Source organism: Stylophora pistillata, chromosome 2, assembly GCF_964205215.1.
Source record: "Stylophora pistillata chromosome 2, jaStyPist1.2, whole genome shotgun sequence".
NCBI classification, from domain to species: Eukaryota; Metazoa; Cnidaria; class Anthozoa; order Scleractinia; family Pocilloporidae; genus Stylophora; species Stylophora pistillata.
The window spans coordinates 4,394,042-4,416,812 of NC_142520.1; the positions used below are offsets into that span (position 1 = coordinate 4,394,042).

The 22,771-nt window shown below is 39.4% G+C and overlaps 1 protein-coding gene and 2 pseudogenes across 3 annotated transcripts; 1 reads left to right on the forward strand and 2 right to left on the reverse strand.

Annotated features, from left to right (window-relative positions):
• Positions 1–5,934: 5,934 nt before the first annotated feature.
• On the reverse strand, positions 5,935–7,152 carry LOC148736747 (uncharacterized; annotated as a pseudogene).
• Positions 7,153–7,756: 604 nt separating this feature from the next.
• On the reverse strand, positions 7,757–12,452 carry LOC148736748 (uncharacterized). 2 transcript variants are annotated; one of them, XM_088750941.1, is made up of 4 exons: positions 11,989–12,452; positions 10,176–11,823; positions 9,790–9,881; positions 7,757–8,603 (listed from the first exon to the last, which is right to left on the reverse strand). In XM_088750941.1, the coding sequence occupies exons 1-4, from the start codon at positions 12,218–12,220 to the stop codon at positions 8,416–8,418; spliced, it is 2,160 nt and encodes a 719-aa protein (XP_088607067.1). In that variant the 5' UTR covers positions 12,221–12,452; the 3' UTR covers positions 7,757–8,415. The 2 variants fall into 2 exon arrangements, with proteins under 2 accessions (XP_088607067.1, XP_088607066.1); XM_088750940.1 differs by having other exon boundaries at positions 8,570–9,881.
• A 226-nt stretch (positions 12,453–12,678) lies between these two features.
• Positions 12,679–22,703, forward strand: LOC148736749 (uncharacterized; annotated as a pseudogene). Its single transcript, XR_015996763.1, has 7 exons — positions 12,679–12,955; positions 13,414–13,790; positions 14,098–14,265; positions 21,524–21,634; positions 21,959–22,075; positions 22,382–22,472; positions 22,675–22,703. The product of XR_015996763.1 is annotated as an uncharacterized LOC148736749 (transcript).
• The last annotated feature ends 68 nt before the right edge of the window (positions 22,704–22,771 follow it).

The window sequence follows — 22,771 nt, forward strand, 5'->3', positions numbered from 1 at the left end:
ACCATGATTGCGACACATGAAGATAGCCGTAAAAAGCAAAACATTCCTTTATTAAGTTCATTATTATTATAATTAATTTTTGAAATTATTAATGAGCAGAATACAAATCATTTTAAACACGAAGGCGCGCTATATAAGGAAGTCTTCCCTGGGAAGAACTAGGCTCATTGTCACTCACCATTGACGTGTGCGGGTCAAATTTAAAAGCTGGTAGACGAACAAAAGGAGCTAATGAGATATCTATTGTTTACTTCCACCAGCATGGTGGCATGAGGTAACATGCGAACCACCTACTTCGATCCCAAAAATACCGCCACAAATAAAGACAGTTTCCATTGGAGAAAGGAATAAAAAATCTCAAAGATCCATGTATTGTGATGAAGAAATAAAACAATTTTGAGGAATGCGCCCGCTGCTCACTGGTTTGGAGTAGCTGTAGCTCAAGCTTACTTGACTCTAAGAGTTCTACATCACACGACGGTTGGTTGACAAATGGTCCAGTGGGGCCTAAGGCTCTTTTTATAGCGCGCCTTCGTGTTTAAAGCGTTTATTCTCCTCGAGGCTCCAAAGTGTCGCATTCAGGGTTTTCGTCCAAAATATGTTTATCATGAAGGTACACGTTGTTCCTTGATTATGAAAAAGAAATAATTAGCGCTAAAAGCGGCTACCAATTACACACGGTCGACACCATCCTTTCAATAAATAAGCAATTCGTAGTTCCTTCCCTAAGGTTCAGCTTCTTCGCATTATATTCATTTGCCATTGAATCTTTGCTGCTGATGATCAATATATAGCGATAATTTTGGGAATCATCCTTTTCAATCTATTTCAACTCCAACCTAGTTCAAACTAACCAGTGTCCTCTTTTAGAGTACGCATTCAAAATTACAAACATCAGTTTTTCTCTGAACTTCCATTTCTTCTCTCGGTGATGTCTAGTTTTAGTCTTCTTTATCAAAATATTGCCAGTAGCAGTTTCTTCTCCTTCTGAGATTCTTCTAATTCTGGTTCCATTGTCTACGGATAAGAAAATGGAATGAAGCTTTCTTTTGAATCGAGTTCTCATTATCTGTAGTATGAAAAACAAAATAAAACAAAACCAAAATGGCAGAAATAAACTTCACATTTCGTTTTTTGCCTTTAAGAGTTAAAAAAAAAGGGTTGAGCGAAATTGTGACGGCAAGCGAACATCAAGGCCGAATCAAGCGCCGAGAAAATCGTGACCGGCGAAAATACGTGTGGCAGTTTGTGCTTAGAGTTTTGTATGTAAGACATGATTATCGAGTCGCTTTACATAAGGTAATGTTACGCCATGCATCCACGTGCTGACATCGGACACCGTTAAGGTATATGAACTTTGTACGTTCGAGATATCGGTTCTTTTGTCTTCTAAGCATGTGCTGCTAGCCATAGTTTGGATTGTGGAATAAAAGCTGTTGCAAAGCCTCAACCTCTGCGTCTTACATGGTGGCAGCGGTGTCTAATCTCCATTTTTAGTACCTCAGACGATTGCTAGACTGCAATGGCCTCGCGATTTTCCCTTCCCCCACCGCCGCCGTTGGAAATACACGACCACAGCGCCTCTGAGAAGTGGAAGAAGTTTGAGTTGTTTCGCGGAATTTGCTCTCCGCACACGCTAGTTCAACAAACGAGGACTGTATAGTCTCTTTTAAGTTGGCTTTTATTCTTCAGCTCACAACATTCACGTTCCGCCCCACGATCTAACTAACTTTGGATTACAAGTGCCACTTTGATTGTCTACAGATATCCACACCCAGATAAGTAGGTCCGGTGTGGTCGGATAGGGCTTAGTTGTCTATTAATTTCTTAATCGGTTGATCCCACTAATTCCTGTTGCATGGGTCCGTTAAAAAATATCTTATTATCGTTAATCTTAGCACGCGGTTTCACTAACAATTATCTCGTTAAATACATCATTGTTTGTCGATCGTTCTGCGTATTCTTTGTTAATATTTCCGGTTACATTCTACCAGTCTCTATTAGAGGTAAAGAACCAATAACTCACTCAGTGCGCCGCTAGTCATGCGAAATATAACAAAACAAGCAAAATCTTAATAATGGCTATAAACGTTCTATAGCAGTTGGCATGGCGGAATTATGCTTTAGCGACCGAACTCAACAAAAAGGCCGAGCCTGTTCAGGTTGCACTCTATTGGCTGTAATTGGGGGAGAAGCAAGAGACGTGTACTCTACGTTTACAAGTTGGGGCGACGGCGAAGACCAGAAGATCGAGCCCGTTCTCCGGAAATTCGCGGAGTATTGTGAGCCACGGAGAAATGTCCCGTTCGAACGTCACCAGTTTAATCTGCGAATGCAGGAAGCCGGTGAGTCGTATGATCCCTACAAGACATCTCTTCGGAAGCTTGCCGAAGGATGTGATTAACACGATCACGCCGGATGAAATTCTTAAGGACAGAAAAATATTCGGGATTAATGATGGGAAAGTCAGAGAGAGACTTTTGTGAGAGGCAGGACTAGCGCTCGCGAAAATCGACGAGATCTGCCGAGCAGCTGAAAGCATGCTTGCGCAAATGAACATGCTCGGAGAAATCGGAGGTTCCGAAGTGAACGAAATGCGCCGTAGCCTGAAGGAGCGACCCCAGTAGTGTCTGGAGACAATACACCAGCTGTTCCAGACCCCCAAAGATCGGGACGGGCTGTGATAACACCAGTGTGGCACCAGGACTATCAAACAGACCACTTTCATAAATGGCTGCTGGATTAATATACTTTTGTCTAAATTTAAATTAGCCCTACTGGCCTCGTTCTCCTGTAAAAAGTTCAAGAGAATACATTATCTCAAGCGAGGCCAGAAGGGCTAATTTGAATTGAAACAAAAGAATATTAATTCGGAAGCCATTTATGAAAGTGGTCTATTGGCTATAACTAGCTCTCACTGAATGACCGCGTGGTTCGGGCTCGCTGTTCTAACTGTTTTAAGAAAGGGGAAGATGTGACAATTTGTGCTTAGAGTTTTGTTTGTAAGACAATCGCATGATATAAGGTAATGTCACGCCATGCAGCCACATGCTGACATCGGACACCGTTAAGGTATATGAACTTTGTACGTACGAGACATCGGGTCTTTTGTCTTCTAAGCATGTGCAGCTAGCTGTGGTTTGGATCGCGGAATAAAAGCTGTTACAAAGCCTCAACCTCTACGTCTTACATTACGAACCAAACCATGGAATACGTTACGGAGACTTAGCTTTAATCAGTCTCGTAAGCTGTAAGCGAATTAAAAAGGAGACTTATATAACCGATTGTACTCAATTAAACACGTGGCGACTTAACAGGGTAAATAAATCGAACATACTGAAAAGAACTAATAAATAAACTAAGTACTAGGGCAAACACAAAATATATATACAAATAAAGACGAGGGAGCTTGCTCGAAACGAGATAAAGGAAAATTATAACTGAAAATAGCCGCTTGACGATACGAAGGCGGCGACTAAATAACACACACACACAACGCATAAAATCATAGCAGGAGAAACGCTACATTGCATAACTGGGGCAAGCTAAAAAAGTGAAAACAAGGGAATACAACTTACATATCAGTCCCTAAACGCCAGTGGCTTCAAACCAAAACTTTAGAAGTTAACTCGGGATGAACGCCGGACGGAACAGTGAACAATGAAAGGGCGTACGATGCAACAACTAAAAATCAGCGGGAGAGAAAAACTATCTGAAGGAATGAAATGGCACAAAGGCCAACTGTAACTGAAATGTCACGCAAGATTTAAAGTCACGCATTTAAAGTCACGCATTTACATAAATTATAGAGAAAAAAGAGGTAGAAATTGATCCGCGAGGAGGTGTTCTATGCTTTTCAGTAAACTTACTTTAGTTTAGTTAAAAACCGTGAAAATATAAGCAAAAGCTTTGTGTTATGAAGATAGAGCACCAAAAAGCCATGTGACACCCAAGGGAGGAATCATTGCCAAGCATGTCCTGATGCCAGGCCTGCACATTTTTTTTTTTTTTTCTTGTAAAACGACTATTTGGCAAAACCTGGATATTTCTCTTTCGTTTAGGTCGGTAAAGGACTTATGGCTGGTTTTTGAAAAAAAGTTTAGCCATTGTTTAACAATGCGGCGTTTTAAGCTGTCTTCAATCTGGCCGAACCTTTTATCTGTACATTAATTTTTCTGAGCAGTGTCAAGAGGGCTGAAAGCTTACAGCAGAATGACATTTATTCAGCTACACCAACCACTGATTCTGTATAACCGCAGTTTGGGTTAGACCTCGTGTAAATAACCGGCCCTTTGCTTTCTACATGATTTTTTCGGTTTGGTCGTCCTCAGTTTGTGCATTGTCTTCACCTCACTCATAACTCGATAATACCGACTTTAGGATTAAGAAGAGAAGAGTTCATTACCTTTATAGTGTTTTTCAGAGCTAGGGCAGCTACCTATAAAATAGTGTTAGGGAACTTTATCGATCAAATTATGAAGCTTCGACCAAACTCTTTTATTTCCTCTTTTTGTTTTAATTTAAGATGAAAGCCAAAGTGTTTCACGTAAGGAAGAGAATAAACCCACTCTCTGAAAGAACATGCTAAGATCAATTTATCTCAAGCGTGAGATCTTAGTTTTCTCCACCTTTTTGAAAATAGCAGCAAATACCACACCGCGGATTTATTAATTCATCAAACATTCAGAGAACGTGGGATGCTATTTTGCGCAATGTCACAACAGAAAATGGCAAGATCTAATCAACCGTTCGCAACAAGAAAAAAAGCTTTAATAATTAAATTGCATCATCATCATCATCATCATCATCAGTAGCAGCAGCAGAAATGAATTCAAAATGCCTAGCCATCTCTACTTAACAACTCAAAGGTGGCAATAGAAAAGCACACTAGTGTCCATGATAGAAACCGGCGCTATGGTCACAAATCAGAGACAATGCACTTACAAACCAACTTAAGGTTTGACTTTCGCTCCATTTTTTTTGTTTATGCCTTTTCTGCCTTATAAATTATATGCACAACCCAAATATGCTGCCTTGCCTGAGCTATGTTTACTGGGAAAAATTATAACCAATCAATAATTGGAGTAAATGACTATGGGGAAAATCCCATAGCCGCATTTATTTCAAATTATTGTTCAATCAAATCCTTTATACAAAAGTTTGGCCCAGTAAAGGATAGGGCACTAAAACCGCCAAAGCATGTGACCGCACACATGCCGCCCCGCCCCAGGCAAGCGCAGCACAGATGCAAGAGCCGCCCATGCAAGCTAATGCTCCGAATCGCAATGGTAAACCATTATGCCGTTGAATAGACTATCTGAAGGTAAGCTAGATAGTGCCCACCTCAAGCAAGGGCCGCCCATGCGAGCTACTGCCCTAGATCAACATTAGAATAAGAAAAGACATAAGTATAATAGGACTTAGACCTTTAAATAGACTGTCGAATGTAATCAAGATAATGCCGACCTAAGGCAAGAGCCGCCCATGCTAGCTAATGCCCCAGATCAACAGTAGGATACTAAATAAATTATATGAAATAAGGCTTAAACGCCTCACTTAACGTCCTCGATGTATTTGACACAATGCCAACCCCAGGCAAGAGCTTCCCATGTTAGCTAATACCCCAGATCAACAGTAGGATACTAGAAAAATATGTGAAATAAGGCTTAAACGCCTCACTTAACGTCCTCGATGTATTCGACACAATGCCAACCCAAGGCAAGAGCTGCCCATGCTAGCTAATGCCCCAGATCAACAATGGATAGTCCTGTATTAATGGACAATTTACATGAACCTTCCTTACTCAAGTATAAAGAAAGAATATTTTCAGGTACACCAAAAGTAAGAACCACCCATGCTACCTAATACTGCAGGTGGAAGAAAATAATAAACTGAGACAAATTGCACCCGTTAGGTGGTGAGAAAATAACAGCTTTACGAGCAAAGACTAGGTGTTCTAATATACTTAAGAAATGCATTAGATTTCCATCGCCCTAAGAGGCGGATTTGAGCATCGGATAACCTATTATCTGCAGCGTGAGAAGCAGCACCAATTCGAAAACTGTGTCCCCTGTAGACTGAGGGGAGAAAACCACAAAACTGTACGGCAGACGACAACTGATTTGAAAAATGAGATCGAGAAACTGGAGCCCCATCCACTGTAATGAAGAGAGCACCCGGTCGGGTTCCTCGCATTGCTAAATAATTGGCCAAAAGCTCAACAGGGCAGGATTGTGGCTGACGAGACACCAAAATGGAAAAAGGGGGAGCATTATAACTATGTTGAAAATTACCAAAAGTAATCTTGAAAGCATTCAAATCCCTTGAAGAGCTGAGCAGCTTACTAACATGCGAGATTTGTAAGGGAGAAGTATCACTCCGCCCACTAGTTGAAGTCATTTCACCAATTCGTAAAAAGGCAAAGAGTGCCAGTGAACACATTGCCTGAAACTGACAAATTTGATAAGGAGAACCAACCAAAGAAGGTGCCACAGAAATTATTTAGCTAAAATGGGCAGTGTAATTGGAAGACGACTGTCAAGGCGAAAGCCAACTTTGTGAAAACCTTTAAGCATCCGATGAACATAAAAAACTTTAGAGGGGTCTGAAAAGCCCTTCAGCTTATGGCAGTAACCCAAACATGACACATAGGTCATCACAGTGGATGGAGCATACTGTGAACGAAACAAATAAGCAATAAATTAGGCCAAATGGAAGGTGAAATAGGCAATGCTCGAAAAGGGTTATGAAAGGTAGAAACAAAAAAGTGATGGAAAAGCTTCCAAGCACGCTGATAAGTTGGTGTGGATGAGGGCTGAAGACTGGAGCGAAGTAAAAAGAAAGCTATTGAAGCCAACTCAGCGGATGCAGATGAGGAGGTATAACCGTGGGAGCTATGTGCATGTAAGCTGGTGCCAGTTGTTTGAAAGTCTGCAACTGTAACCGAGACAGGGAGTCAGCCAACTTATTCTGTAAGCCTGGGACATACTTAGCTTTAAAACAAATATTGTAATTAAGACAAACTAGGACCAGCTTACGCGCAAAGAACATTAAGTCCTTGTCACGACAAGTCTGTTTGTTAATAACATGGACCAATGCTTCATTGTCAGTAAAAAACAAAACACGCTGATTCTTAATAGTATGTCCCCACATAGTTAGTAGAGGGGACTGGTTAGGAAACGCGGTAAGCTTCAAAGGGCCGGCCTGTTGTCTGTCCTCTGAGCTTCGATTGAACGTCACGTGACCAATGACCCTGCACAAAACCAAAACAACATGGCGGACATGAACGACGTATTTTTCTTCGGCGAGGAATTTAATGCCATATTCGAACTTTGGAAAACGAGGAAGAATTACAAGAGCACTTTGTCGAAGCAGCTGACTCTCTAAGTCTTTGAGAAGCCTTTAAAACGTTATTTTCGCCCAAAAACTTTGTAGTTATTGATGCCTTTAGCAACGGCATCGGTCGTAGTACAACATTTTGTTACTGAAAGTCTTTCGATTTTGAGGTTCAATACGAAGAGGGATTTTCTTGCGAGTTGTGCCAAAAGAAATGCAAGACTAAGGCTGGATTAAAAAGACATAAGACAGTAAAGCATAAGGAGGAACGAGCGCGGGGAAATTAACCGACTCAAGAAGCCAAATTCACTGCTGAAGACTTCGAAGCGTTTTCAATGAAAGCACGAGATAATATAATTGAAAGAAAAATCTACCCTCAAAGCGTAAGAGAAGAGCTACGAAGATAAACGATTGCCTGGGATCAAGAAAATATGGACTTCTCAGAAGTAGAATCCATGTATATGCGTTTGGTTAAAACTGGAAATGCAGAACAATTCTACTCGAAGTACTATTCAAGAATAGGCCTCAATTCAACAAAGATTTTTGTGGGGTTGTCAAGTAATGCGGCAATATTGCTTAGTACCAAAGTGGCTGAGTGTTTGATAGCTCACAGCAAACAGAAAGGTGAATCACCAAATACCAATACCCCCACTAAACTGTGTGATAGAGAAATGGCAGGGTTACCATATATTGGAGGATATGTACTGCACAAGCTTTATAGCAAGGTGAACAATGTTTACAGTCCCACAGCACATACTGAACAAACAGCTTCAATACTGAAAGCTGGCAAAGCAAAGCTTTTCATGTTGCAGAGAGTCAAAACTAATTTCATCTTTAAACCGAGGTGGACTTTGGGCTATTTCTAAACAAGCTCAAACAATTTTTAAGAGAATAGAACATAATTTTAGGATTCTGAGCTCAGGAAGTCTCCAGCTGAAGATTGACAATGCTAAGATAGAAACCAAATCAGCTTGTGATGTTCATTTGGTCTCAGCGTATAACACCATGTTGTTGGACTCAGACATGGTGGTAGATAACAGCATTGCAAAAGATTATTGGACAGCATTATTCATTTATATGTTACTGTACGGTGTTTTTGACTGGCCAAAGATGTTCTACAGAAACATAAAATTCAATGTAAACAAATGAAGACAAAAGAACTTCGAAAGGAAATTTGTAGAGCCAGCAAGGAACAAGAAAGGCAGATATAGTTAGAATTAAGGGCTTGCAACAATTTGTCAATAAGTAATTTATTACAAGAGATGAATTTGGTAACTACAACCTGCAATATATTAACCCTTTGGCTCCCAGAAGTGATCAACATGTAACTTCTCTCTATAAAATCCATACATGATCCAGCAAACAGGTAATGAGAATCCACAAACTTATCAGGTAGAAGTTGTTACCTTGATTGAACACCAAATTCTCATAACCAATTTACAAGGAAATGTGTATCAGCTAGAGGAGAGAATTCAAAATCAGATCTTGGGAGTTAAAGGGTTAAATATTGCTCATTAATGATTATTTTATAGACAAAAATTAGTATAAAGGCTATATGGTTAAAGTATCTAACATGGAGTAACTTGTTTATTTTCAGCATTTCTAGTCATACTTAATGTTGACTTTCTTACTTAACATGCTACTGTATATACATTTATTTATTAAAGCTAAAACCTCTGGAAGCTAGTTTCTTAGAACATACTAATACAATGTTATCATATGTATTTGAATGTGAACTTAAATAGAAATGAGTCTCTTTTTGGGCCTACTACTTGTCTTTTTTCCTTTTTTTCTTTGGGACAGGATCATTTGAAATGTTAACCCATGCCTTGTCTCTATCTCTTCTTCCTCTTGTGTTACCTGATTGGCAGGACACTGCACGTTGGACCATGATGGTATTGTTATTGTACCCAAATGTTCTCATGTCAGGATTGTCACTTCTTCGTCCCAACTTTCTTTGGTTGCCAAAGTACTCTTCGACAGAATCCTGGCAAAATCTCTCTGTAAGTACATATTCCATACCTTCTCCCAGGAGGAAGTTTGTTGCTTCTACAGCAGAGTGGGCTGTAATTTGTAAACCTTCATAGGTCTGCCAGGATAAAAACATACGACTTTGAGCATTTTTGGAAAAATTCCCAGGTCGGTTGGTTATGCTTTCTTTCCAATCCCTTAGATAGCCAAGGAAATCACTTTCTAGCCAAGTGAATCGGGCATCATTCTGTGATGTATATGATGCCAAAAATGGTTTCCTCTTTCTCTCGTGCTCTTTCGTACTTCTCACATTGAGGCAATCGAAGAAGGAATCGATCATGCTACACAATTTGGCTGTTGCTTGCATCTCTGGAGTTCCAAACTCTCTCAACACTGCTGCTACTGATGCACTTAATACCTGGGCTGCCAGATTAACTCTCATGGTGGAATAGGAATTTAACTTAATATGATCGTAGGTTATTCTTGGTAGCAACTTCAACCCATTTTCTACATCTTGGTAAAATAGGTGAGCTATGTGCTGCCAAAGAATAAAATGACCATCATTCCACATGTACCTAAAAAATAAAAATAAATCAAAATTAGAAATACATTAAATTTCTATTATTGTATTATTTCATTGTTGCAATTACATGTTTAACAAAAACAAAACAATAACAAAACAAAAACAGACAAACAACTAATGCTGACAAGGAAATACATTGTGAGGATTCTCATTATAAATGCACCATAAGAAACATTGATGAATTGATTTGCAAAATAAGCAAAGACATTTTAGTGACTTTTTTAATATCTGTGTACTTAAAAGTACACAGATTTCAATGCCCATTTGTGATTTTAAGACATCTTACCTGGTACATGATCCATGGCCAGAACTGTAGAGGCAGTTACGTGTTGTTTTCACTAGGTGAGGAGCATCTGAAAAGAAATAGATGAAGCGGTGTGTGGCATACAAGTTGATAGTGCGGTAGCACACATCACCATCAGCATTGCCATCTAGAGCTTTGTGCATTCGGAAGAACCTCCTGTTCGGTGTTGCCCCATCGGAAGTGCTTGCAATGACCCATAGGTTACATGACATCTCAAGGATACCAATAGCCTCCCAGAAGAGCGGCATTAGTTGGCATGATGTGATACCATTCGTAGCAAAATAAGCTAAACTGAATTTGAGCTCGGTGGACACACCTCGTACCATAAAAACTAATGCATGGCTGGCAAGGTTATCAGCTTTTTCTAGGCTTGAAAAGTTGACATCAGGATCTCCGAGATCAACAAACCCAATTAATTCTCCGGTGAATTTGTCAAAAACCAGGTTTGAGGTGATCTTCATTTCGTCAAAGAGCAACACCACATATCTTTGGACATCAAAATAGCTCTGTGACTGTACAATTAGCTCCTCAATGACATCCTCATGGAATCCAGTGCGTGGGCGAATACAGTTCCTATAGTCTCTTAGTGTTCTTTGGCTTGGCAGCCTTAAGATCTTACTCTTACGCAATTCCTCATAACAAGAAGGGGATTTTGCAGCAAGCGATAAACAAAAGCGAACTATCATGGGATGATACTTCACTCCAGTGGTACTGGCAGATAAGATCTTTTTTTGTTCCTGCCAAAAGAGATTCATAAATGGAGTGATATTCTCACTTGAATTGCTGAGTATCGAAGTTATGTCCCTACTCAGTTCATCATCAACTTTAAGACTGGATTTCTGGATTTCACATCTCATGTTGTAAAGCTGCTTTTCAAGTTCAGCACATTTAAGTCTTTGAAGTTGTAATGTCGCCATAATTCTTTGAGGAGATGTTTTTGAAACAGGTGCAAACAGATGTGCTGGTTGAGCTAGTTTTCGGCATTTTGCATTGTCAGAAAGTGTTTGCTTATGTTGAAAACTACAACAGCTTGGGCACTGATCATCTGTTTCGCACAAAACAGAACAATTACAAGTTCTCCAAAACTCTTTGCATGGGAATGAATCTTCGCCATCATCAGAATCAAACAAGGGATCTCTTGGCTTTGAAATAACATGGTGTCTTAATTCACTAAAAGAAGCAGTTGGCTTAACACCAGGGCAAACAAACAACACTTCTGTACTCTTAATAAGTTCAGATACTGTAATATTCCTTACAGATCTCAACGTTTTCATATAAAGTTCATGATCGTCAGGCAGTAGCCATCCAGACACAGAGATAGTGAAGCCCAAGCTGTCATCGATCATTATCTGAAGTTCAGGTAGTAGAGCAGTCGTGACTTTCTTTAGCACAATCCTATCGCTCAGTTCTTCTAGAGTCCAATCTTTAATGGATTTCAAGGCCTTTAGTCTTGATACCAAGTCTTTGAAGCTTTTATAATACTTGGCATTTTGTTCAGGAGCGACATCTTTGACTACCGATCTTGCAGCTCGTGTCTTCACTGGTTCAGTTTGATGCGACTTCTTAGGCATATTTAAAGTAGGTATAGCGCCAAATCTAGGCTTAGTCTTGAGCATCTTCTCGGTTTCAACTGAAAAATACAAAAACATAAGTTATCATTAGGGAGAAATGCTGTATATAAAGAGTTAGAGACGCACACTTTATCAACAAACAGTCGCGAGCCTTCGCTTAGCCTACTAAGCTAAGTCCCACTACTGAACCATACAGTGTGTTTGCTTACATTTCTCTTACTTACATTTCTCTATGTCTTCGGGCTTAAAGTGCTTCTCACAGGTAAACACCCTGTCTTTTTCTATCAGTTGGCGGAAGTTAGCATCAACAACTCTAGTTTTAGTGAGCTCGTTGAGCCAGTCTTCTCGCCACTTCTTGTACTCTGCGTTTCGCGGCGCCGGTAGCTTCCAGATTCCAATTCCTTTACTTCTCCTACACGTTCCACAGCCAAATACTGAACAATTTTCACCTGGCATTATGTACACTGACTTGATTAATGCTTTTGGCTATATTTTGAAGGTACGATGTCGCTCGATCACGGAGAAAATCCAAAAAATTAAACGCTACGTGACTGTCGAAACAAGCCTACGGCGCCATTTTGGATTTATGTGTGCAGGGTCATTGTCACGTGATCTCGATAAAATCGAACAATAACCTATCCGACTGAAGTTTGCCGCGTTTCCTAACCAGTCTCCTCTACTAACTATGGTCAATTTGAGAAAGGTTAAGTTTTCATTGTTCCTGCAAAGTGACATACTTAAACATCTTTGTAGTTCGTCAGTCAAAATGTAACTTCGCAGAGCGTGGTTGTAATTTTTAACTAAGGGCTTTGTCATCCTATTTTTGGATGCAACTTTTGGATGTCTTTTCTAAATTAACCAGCTTTTATAAGCATTTGAAAAGTGAGATAGGAGTAGCAAATAAATTATCAACGATGGCAAACTTGTTACCTTGCCGGCATCTTCTTTCACGTTTCCACGTTTTTCTCGCAGACTTGGACCCTTGTATTGACGTCGTTTGCCATTATCACTGGCTGTGCAAAGCATTTGGGCCTTATGATGCTAGATGCGTTTCTGTAGAGAGCTGTCCATCATACCAAGAACCTCTCTGCTCATCAAACGGCTCAACATACGATAACGAGGGTCTGTTTCGGCAGGAAATGTGTGTTCTTCAACTTAACTACACTGTACAGCACCCTGGTAGCTGTGAAGGTTAGTTACATTTGAATAAAATCTTTGCCTTCAACGGTTTCTTTTATCGGTAAATCCGTTTCTAGACACCTGAAGAGATGACGATGATAGTGTCAATGAAAATGTCAATGTCAGTGGTACTGGCAGCATCGGTGTTCCACGTAGATCTTACTGCTGGTAGTAATGGTGGTCATTTCGACTGGTGTGTGGGTGTCGGAAATGGTGGCTGTCAGAAGTCAGTGCGGTAGAAGCAGTGTTAGAGCCGGGAGAAGTGACATAGTCCTCGTCTTCATACTGCTATCCAATGTAGGGTAATTTTGAGAAATAACTACTTTATTTTGTGGTTTCAATCATCTTATTGTTGTTGGTTGTTTGGTAATGACGCCTTGGCTGGTATAAATGGTTTAGAGTTCCATTACAAAATTAAAGTAGAAGACAGAAAATTATTCGTAGCCAAATGGTTCTGATTTTTTTTCTAGGATTTCCTTTTCAGCGCGGTCGTCGCCACATGCCGCACATCCCATCGCTTGGATATTCTCATTGCGAAGTCATTCGCCTCAGGCCATTTGTGTTCTATCCTGACAAGGCCCTCGAAGTTCAGATCACAGTCAATCATATTGACACCAGTGACAAGTCCTTCGTACACGATGCCGCTGTGTCCTGGGTTGAAAATGTCAATTACGATAGATTCACGGCATGTGTGATGGCGGCCGGTTACAACGAAAGACACTAAAATGCTAATGTGACAGTTGATTGGATAGCTTACCAAGGGGCACCAGTGGATGGAGTTGCTGACGAAGTGCGGTTATCACAATGGTGGACTGGGACGACTTGTAAATCTGTCAGTTTTCCCTTGGTTAGTAGACCAAGCTGTGTTATTACAAATGTTTTGAAAAGGAAAAAAAGTTTCTTTTCAAATTGGAGCCGTGTTCGCAGTACCGACCTAGCATTATCATTCATAAAATAAATATCATTAAAGAGTTGCTTTTTTACAGAGATTAAAATGTTGACTATAAAAGACTGTATATTGGAAGTTTTTGAACGTGATTAGTTTTCAGTTTCAGGTCTGTGTATTTTGCTTTTCGAGATTTCAGATTGAATAAAGGAGATGAACTTGTGTAACTTGAGTGTTTTAGAAGCTAATGTGCACTACCTTTTAACAGGGAAAGTTTTCTGTGATGCCATCAGTATTTGTAACGGCTGCTCATCATCACGCTGGACTGAAACGTGACGCTGCAAGTGTTTGGATTGAAGATGTCACGCAGTCCTCATTCAAAGTCTGCTTAAGGGAACTTCAGAATTATGCAGGATCTCACGAAGATGTTCACGTTGTAAGTACACATTCCAGTTACTTGCAGTCATTATCTCCAAAGAGGTGCACCACTTTTTTTTTTCTTTTATGTGTGCGTTTGTGTGTTTTGTTTTTGTTTTGGTTTGTTTGTTTTACTTTTGCGTTCTTTATTTTTCTTTGTAAATTGTAATTGTAATTGTCTATTGTAATGGCCTATTATATGGACTACCGGACTGCTTGTTGAATAAGCTGCAACAAGTACAGAATGCTTGTGCCAGACTGATTCTTAAAGAACAGAAATTTTGTCATATTACGCCCTTAATTTTTAAGTTACACTGGTTACCAATTAGATATAGAATTGAGTTTAAAATATTGTTAATTACTTTTAAGATTCTTAATTTTTTAGCCCCTTCTTATCTATCCTCTCTTATTTCCCTTAGACCCCCCTCCAAATATAATTTAAGAAATTCCAGCGATAAGCTTTTACTTAGCCATCCATCATTTAAATCGAAAGCTACACTGGGGGACCGTTCCTTTACTTGTGCTGCTCCGAAACTATGGAACGAACTACCGCTGGATATTAGGAGCGCAGGAACAGTAAATATTTTTAAAGCTAAACTTAAGACTCACCTTTTTCGTAGTGCAATTTTATAGCTTTTTTAGCCATTCTAAGTTTACTTTTAATTGTTTCTTAAAATTATTGTAAGTCTATTTTAATGGTAATTTTTAATCTTGTAATGCGCATTTGAACATTTTATGGAATTTGCGCACTATAAATTTTAATATTATTATTATTATTAAATTGTGGAGTAGTATCAAAAGGGGGTTTCTGACACATTTTGAAAATTGCCTTGATTTTCAGGTAAAATTTAAACTTTGTCCTGAAAACAACTCAATCTAAAAATGTGTCAAAACAACCATGTTTTCAAGTTAATTTTGAAAAAAATACTTCATCTTTAATCTCATTTAAAAAAGTATAACGATGAATTCAGGGCAAAATGATCGACGCATTGTTTTCAAAATTGCCTTCAAAATCAAAGCAAGTCTTTAAAATCAAATTGACGAATTGTGAGATTGCATTGAATTTCAAGAGAAAAGTGCGTTAGAATCACCGGGAAAAACTAATGAGGACAATATCTCAGAAATAATCCCAGAAACTCATGGAGGCTTATGAAGCATTTGGAACATTTTACAAATCATCGAAATCCTTCAGGAGGTAACTCAGTTTTAGATGGAACAATCTGAAGCTCCTCTCTGACGAACCCTCGCTTTTGTCCGTCTTTTAGATAGTAGAGAACAGGCTCTCTTTCATCCAAAAATACTTTTCGATATTGAAGACCTTCAGAGACCATATTGGAACTGTTGCTCGTCTTTGACTACCTTCTAACTCACCAGCAGCATAGAGGTATCTCACGTTTTTTGAAGAGTCGAGTCTCTTTTCTTTAAAGCCAACAGGTCTTGAATAAGAAGTTGAACTCTTTGCGTCAACCGCCTTTTCTTTGATTGCGTCAATTAGTTTCTTTCCAGTCAATCTTGTCTCCTCACTATTCAATGCTGAAACAACTTCTGGAAGCCTTTTCACCCATTCTGTTGATCTCTTTTTGTCTTCGAAGTTTATCTCTTGGCCGGATTGGAAAGTAAAAAGACGCTCACTCAAAGTTCGATTAAATCGCCCAACTATCCCTTGATCTCTATGAACGTTTACATTTCCTCTTCTTATTCTCACATCATGCTTTGCCATCTCTTTAGTCGTTTCACCCATAAATTCACGTCCAGGATCAACCTGAGGAACGCCATCTCAACGGTAATCTCTTGTAGTTTTTCTAGAAAGCCTTTGAGACCTTAGAAGAGTCTTTTGAGGTGAGAGGTTCAGCAGCCTTGAATCTGCTCGCAACATCGACCACTGCATATTTATAGACCTTTCTTCCTCTAGGAAGTCTGTCATGAGGAAGGAAAATAACATCAGCTTGATGAACTGTGTTTGGAGATTCAACGTGAAAAATTGGTCGAGGGATATGCTTTGGGGCAAGCAAATAAATCTGCCAGATGGCCTGCTTCATCAGCCAAAGCCTTGCAACATCTTCAGGAACTCCAGCTTCCTTTATCAACTTCTTCACTGCATCTAATCCCTTCCAAAATCCTTTCGGGCTATAGTAAACTCTTGAAAGTTTTTTTTTTCCATTTTCTATTGCGATCTCAAAAAACGACTTGCTGCCAATCCCAAAGCCAAAGCCATTCTTCCGACGTAGATCTTTTCACCTTCTTTGGGTTGTGTGCTCGGCTTGTAGAAGGTAGAAAAATGTGGCTCTTCTACATCAAGCTCTTCATTATGTGCCTTGTTGTAAGGCTTTAAAGCATAATCTGTATCAACAAAATTTTGTTTTCCCTATTTTTTGATTCGATCGTTTTCTGCAATCCAATCGCGGAGCTTTGTTAGACTGTCAGTGTCTATGAAAAGAAGCTTGGCACAATCTCCACATTTCTCTTTGATGTAGTTATAATGGAAGTCATACATCAAAGTCTTGCTGATATCAAGAGGAGCCATTCCACAGTAAACTGGCTTGTCAAACCTTATTGATGTTCTCCCCATATGGATTGCAATGAGATTTTCGTCAAATAGTATGCGGTGCTCAAAGTTTGGTTTTGCTGAAAGCTTGTTTGCTTTCTTTCGATTGTTGACTAACCTCGCATCAACTCGATTCCTGATGTTTTCCATTGTTTGTCCAAAGACAGAGTTATTCATCAACTTGAAGAAATCCTTTTCAAATTCGTTCTTTGCACTCGCGCGCAGGTTTGTGTTGAGCTCGATATAACTTTTCAGCCAGGGTTCTTCTTCAAGTTTGATTCCTCTGTGAATATTTTTCAACCTTAAACCCTACGCAAGATTTGAGATTCTTGAGCTCGATATAACTTTTCAGCCAGGATTCTTCTCCAAATTTGATTCCTCTGTGAATATTTTTCAACCATAAACCCAACGCAAGGTTTGAGATTCTTGTGATGAATGATATATCTCTCCTTATCATTCATATTTGGCACAAGTCTCTCGACTTGGGCTCTTCCCGCGCTTTGCGCATTGTTGATCATAACCCTCTCTGGAGCAAGAGGATAGTCGTTGTGAAGATCATGAAGCTCTTTTGGATATTTATGATGAACCTCAAGGATGCACAGAATGTTTCTCCACTTTTTAATCTCTGCTTGTATCATCCATTTGAAACATAAGACAGGAAGAGGCTTGCACATTGCGCATTCATAACGATTGTTCGCATCTAGATAAGTCAGATATTTTGATGGCTTTTCTCTGTCAAACTTTTCTCCCATGTATTTGTTGTTTGCCCTTGCGTAGCGATTTGAGATCATAGAGATTCCTTCACGAATTCCTTTCACAAACATCACAAGCATGTCTGGATCACTCAGTAGCTCAACCTCAACGTTTGTCACATTCAATGCTGCAACCTAAGCCAATCCAGGAGCAGTGTAATACCAAGCAGGGCCGAGACTGTAGTTCTCAAGACAGACGTTTCAGAACTCCTCAAACACAAGATCATGATAATCACCCAAGGTCCAAGACCGACCTTCGGCCACGTTCTTCACTTTGAACTTATTCCAGATATTCTTTGAGGGCTCATAATCTTCATGAGATATATCACAGTCATTCAGCTTTGAATAAAAACTCTCTTTTTGGTGGAATCTCTGTTTCTCTGAACTTTTCAATGCTGCTCATGTAATCATATGGATACATACCTTTTCTTAAAACCAACTCGATTTTGTCCTTGAAAACCTCTCTAGTCTTTTTCAGCTTCCAAATGGTCGCAATTGACAAGGTAGTTATTAAATGATGATAACCTTTTGTCGAACTTTGACTGCTTTACATATTTATTACCCAAACTAATATTTTAAAGCAAAGTTCAGAGAAATATTCACAAGAATGAAAATTCAACACAGCTCAGGCGCAAAATCAAAGAGATGGCTTGCGGGGCCGAATATAAGCTACTGGTTTCAACAACTCACTTTGCAGCGTGGTGCGCTATTTCAGGCTGTGGAATCTCTCGTGAATTGCTTGACATGGTTCCAGATCAGATCAAGTCGTTTCTGCGGTTTCAAATTTATATCGCAGTCAGAAGGATTCTTTTAGAGATGGGTGGAATACAGAGTGAATCGGCTCTCCCAGCGACCCAACGCTCAGTCAGACAAATAATAACTACGACAAGTTATCGTTCAAAAGATTGTGTTCAGAATTTGGAATTTCTCCAAGCACAGACTTCCGCTTCACAGAAGAAGATTGTCATAGTCTCGGATCTCTTTTCATTTATGTCACTAATACTGGACCTATGGCAACTGGCATCCCATATCCGGGTGATAACAAGTTCAGAGATGAAGGTGGAAAAGCAATAAAAGGCAGTTTGATTTATTTCATAAGGAATGACAACATTAAAGTTGAAAAACAGTTCGACTTTTTCATGACAGATAATTCAGAAGGCCTGACGCAAGCCGGGCTGGGGAGACTAATTCAGTCGGTCGAGGCATTTGTTTATTTAATTCTCGGTTCACAAGTAAATGTCAGATCATCCATCTTTGGTTCATCAGGAAGCGCAAACAAGCCTCTGCGTGAGTTTATTGTTTTGGTCGAGGATGCGATCAGAATGAGAGACATCTCGAAGAGCGTACAGAGATTTTAGCTTCCGATTGATGAGGCGAACGTCAGACTTGATCTTGCAATCTCACCAGGTAATTGGCTTATGCCCTCAAATATTCTTCTGAACACACAAAGCGCAGTCGGGTATAATAACAAGCTGAAGAAGGCAAGTTTCGACATGAAATTTGGAGTCAATAAATCAGTTAATTTGGATTTGAAATCAGTCGGAGTTAAGCAAATAAACGGGGGCTCATCATCAAAAATGAAGAGACCTACTTCTCAACTGTCAAATCAGAAGACCGCGAGCGAAGCTCAGAACACAGATCCAAATGAAACTCTTGTGAAGACGAAAGCGTCGAGTGACAACGAGACAAATAATGATTAAATTAAAGACGGATTGATCTCAGTCGAACTGGTCTCAGCCCTCCTGATTCATCGCCTTTTGTTTTGAAATCGCTCAACCATAAATATTGCAACACCCATTATTAGAGTCCAGGCATTTTCTCTAAGAAAGTTGATCACTGACCCAGCAACTCTAAAACCGAAGCTGACTATTGCACCAACGAGACCTGGTAAAATTCCCGCGATTTTTTTTCCAAGAGTCCTAAGCCCGTTACCCACCCCTAAGGCCTATTTTTAGTGGGCTCACAGTCACTCCAACCGTTGTTCCAACTGCCAAAACAACAGCTGAGACTGTAAAACTATACTTCTTGAAGATGTTTATCAATCTCTCGCGGAGTGATAATCTTTCTCCAAGACTCTTTTTCATTCTCAAGGGCATCAATCCGCTCTTGATTTTCAGCTATCCTTTCTCTTGCTTGTTCTCGTATGGTAGGGTGTTCATTTTCATCACCAGAAATCTCTTGATCATCTCGAATGGACTGTTCCTTCTCTTCAATTTCTTTATCCTTCTGAGCGATCAAAACTTCTCGCAGTGGACCAAGTGAAGTTTTAATTTGTTTTGGGAGACTAGGATTCAACCTCTCTCTATTTGGGCCCCTTTCTTCAGTAGACAAAGGATCTACCCTCTTGCCTTGACCAAACATTTTCACCTGCCACCTTCGTTTCTTACTGTAAGAAACCTCAAGTTCTGAAGCTTTTGCCTCCGGAAAAATACTAGTAAGTGATCCCAATGCATTCTCATTTAAAGTTCAAACTTGCGAACCAAAAATATCACCCTCAATGAAAGATGTCTCAGGCGTTTTTGAACACTATTCTTGCCCCCTTTTCATTGTCGTCATTGGAATTTCTTCGCCTGAGGGTCCTGGAGTTGAATTCTCATCTGGTTGAGAAGGTGTTGTTGTATCTCCATCATCTTCATCGTCATCTTCATTATCATGAGTATGCTCTACTAGAGGATCAGCATCTCCAGAATCTGCAATTTTTAAAATATTTATTATGTTACGTGCACGAATGACCAACAGATGTCTGCTATTAAAACATCTATAGAAAATAGACATCCGAGTACGATATAAGGCACGCTACAAAAATGTAACAACAAGCAGTTACCCATTTTAACTATTATTTAATTGGTTTTACACTGCTTAATTTACTTAGGTTCAAATTAAGTTAAGCAGTTCGTAAACCAGGCTTACAATCCTTTATGCCGTAGAAATATTCATCGTCTTGATCAACTTCGAACTCCAACTTCCGCCGACTGAAGACCACAACGCGTGGCTTTCTTGATTCATGGTATTATTTCCGCATACACAAAATTTTCCGGAGGACTTCATAGTGAACTGTGTATTCTTTATCTTTTTTCCTTCTCGGCTATCGTCTTTTTCTTCTCCTCCTTCTCTCCGGATATGGAAAAGTCATAGCCTCGTCACATCATAGCTTGCACAAGTTCATTCAGCCGGCCACGAGGGCAAGCCCTCGGGCAAATGTTTTTTTGTACTTCTCACACGCCAGCTTTCATACATATAGTTTAGGTATCTATAATGTTCTTTTACTATTTACAGCGCATTACAAGTATTTTTGGAAACTGCTGAGTCACATGAAAGAGGTTTCTGGAATGTTACAAACTAAAGCCAATTCTAGAAAGGTCTGGGATTGCCTGACAGATTCAGTGAAAATAATTCGGTCCTCGTTACAAGTATTGGTTCAAACGCATTTTGAGATTGTCTTGAAAATCAATGCAATCTCAAAATTCGTCAATTTTGCTTTGATTTTGAAGGAAACAAATGATGCGTCAATCATTTTGCCTTGAAATCATCGTTGTGCTTTTTTTAAGTAAGATTAAAAATTAAAGTAATTTTTTCCCTTGCTTACCATATGCATAGAGTCTCCTGTAGCTCAGTGGTTAGAGCATCCGACTAGATCACGGAGGGTCGTGGGTTCAAATCCCATCTGGAAACTCGAGTTTTAAAAGAAACTGTTTATTTCATCTTTACATTTTTCAAAACTGCCTTTAAAACATGATTATTTTGACACATTTTTAGATTGCCTTGTTTTTAAGGCTATTTTTGAATTTATTCTTAGAAATGAGGCAATTTTCAAAATGCGTCAGAAACCCCCTTTGAATACTACTTGTGGTTAATTTGCCATTCTCTTTTTATCAAGTGGTCTTATTTTTCAGGAACAAGGCTAAAGGTCGGTGAGCTACACTTGGACAGATTAACACAAAATTAAGTGATAACGAATGATTTTTAATTTCATGTTTTAGAAATGGCTGGCATTCTCATCTCTGCACAAGCCTCTCTTCTCTGAACACAAGTCGGTTTATTTTGCTAATTCTCAGTCGCCACCTGCTGATCACAACCGTGCTTATTGCAAGGTACAGCTGAGCTAAAAAAGTTTGTCCAATACCAATGCATTTTTTCCCATAAAAATATCCTTTTCGTTCTCGCCGTCAAAAGCAGGTCCCAGAACGGGTTGTGTTATTGTCTTTACTTGTGAATTGAACCGTAATGAAAAAAAAAATCGTTCTTCAGTGGGTCAGTGTAAAACTGCCACATGGAGTCTTTATTTGAAAATCAGAAGAAAACAAACAAACTAACAGACCTACAAAGAAACAAAGCATAACCAGCAGGATTTAAGTTGTCCCTCCTTCGCAAAGTTAAGTTAATTTTGAACTGGATTCGATCTGCTCTTTACATAGGATGTCTCCTTTAATCAGAAGTTCAACAGCACCCCGAATGTGTTTGTTTCTGCAAATCATTCAACCAGTGGTGGAAATCTGCAACCGATACATAATGGGATAACAGCTTGGGTTGAGGTAGCGTCGATTACTCATCATCCTAAAGTGTCAATTTTTTCCCGTTTTCCCCTTTCTTTTTGCCACGGGAAATCTGATATCTAACTTTGAAGCCACACCTGAGTTTCAGCAGATGTTAATGGTATTTTTCTCTTCAATTTTCTGTTTATTACACTCTTTGCCATTTGTTTCGTTCGCTAGCTCTACGATATGTAATGGAAATTTCCCTCTCATTGTACTGCATTTCATTCCTTTTCAAATAATATTTAGTTGAGATTAACTCTTTTATTTTTGATGTTATTATTTTTCTTTCATTTTTTTGTTTAGTTCATCAATGAGACAGGATTCAGAGTTTGTCTAAAAGAGTTGTACGAGATAAAGTATGACCCACTATCAGTGTCATACACTGTTTTGTCAGGTGAGAGTATGTTTGGCCCTGAAAGTACAGAGGGATGTTTATCACAACAGAGGTTATTTTCTCTGAAACACATTATTTTAAAAAGTACCTTTGGTTTTAACTGACCACCTAAAGTATATCTGGATTCCATTGGTTTTCCTTTGCTTTGCCTTTTTGTTCTTGTTTTGGTTTTGCTTTGTTTTCTGCTTTGCTCTGTCATTAGCCATAGAGAAATTGTACTACCGGTTATGAGCAAACCAACGTATAACTACAGCATATACGGTATAGATCCATACGCGTGTTGACTTTGATGCGGGCGC

Excerpts from the sequence above, each read along its gene's own strand:
- LOC148736748 (XM_088750940.1), bottom strand. The coding sequence starts at position 12,220 with ATGCCAGGTGAAAATTGTTCAGTATTTGGCTGTGGAACGTGTAGGAGA. Across the intron at positions 11,824-11,988 it reads GCCCGAAGACATAGAGAAAT|TTGAAACCGAGAAGATGCTC; the intron begins GTAAGTAAGAGA and ends TGTATTTTTCAG. Across the intron at positions 9,882-10,175 it reads GGCCATGGATCATGTACCAG|GTACATGTGGAATGATGGTC; the intron begins GTAAGATGTCTT and ends TTTATTTTTTAG.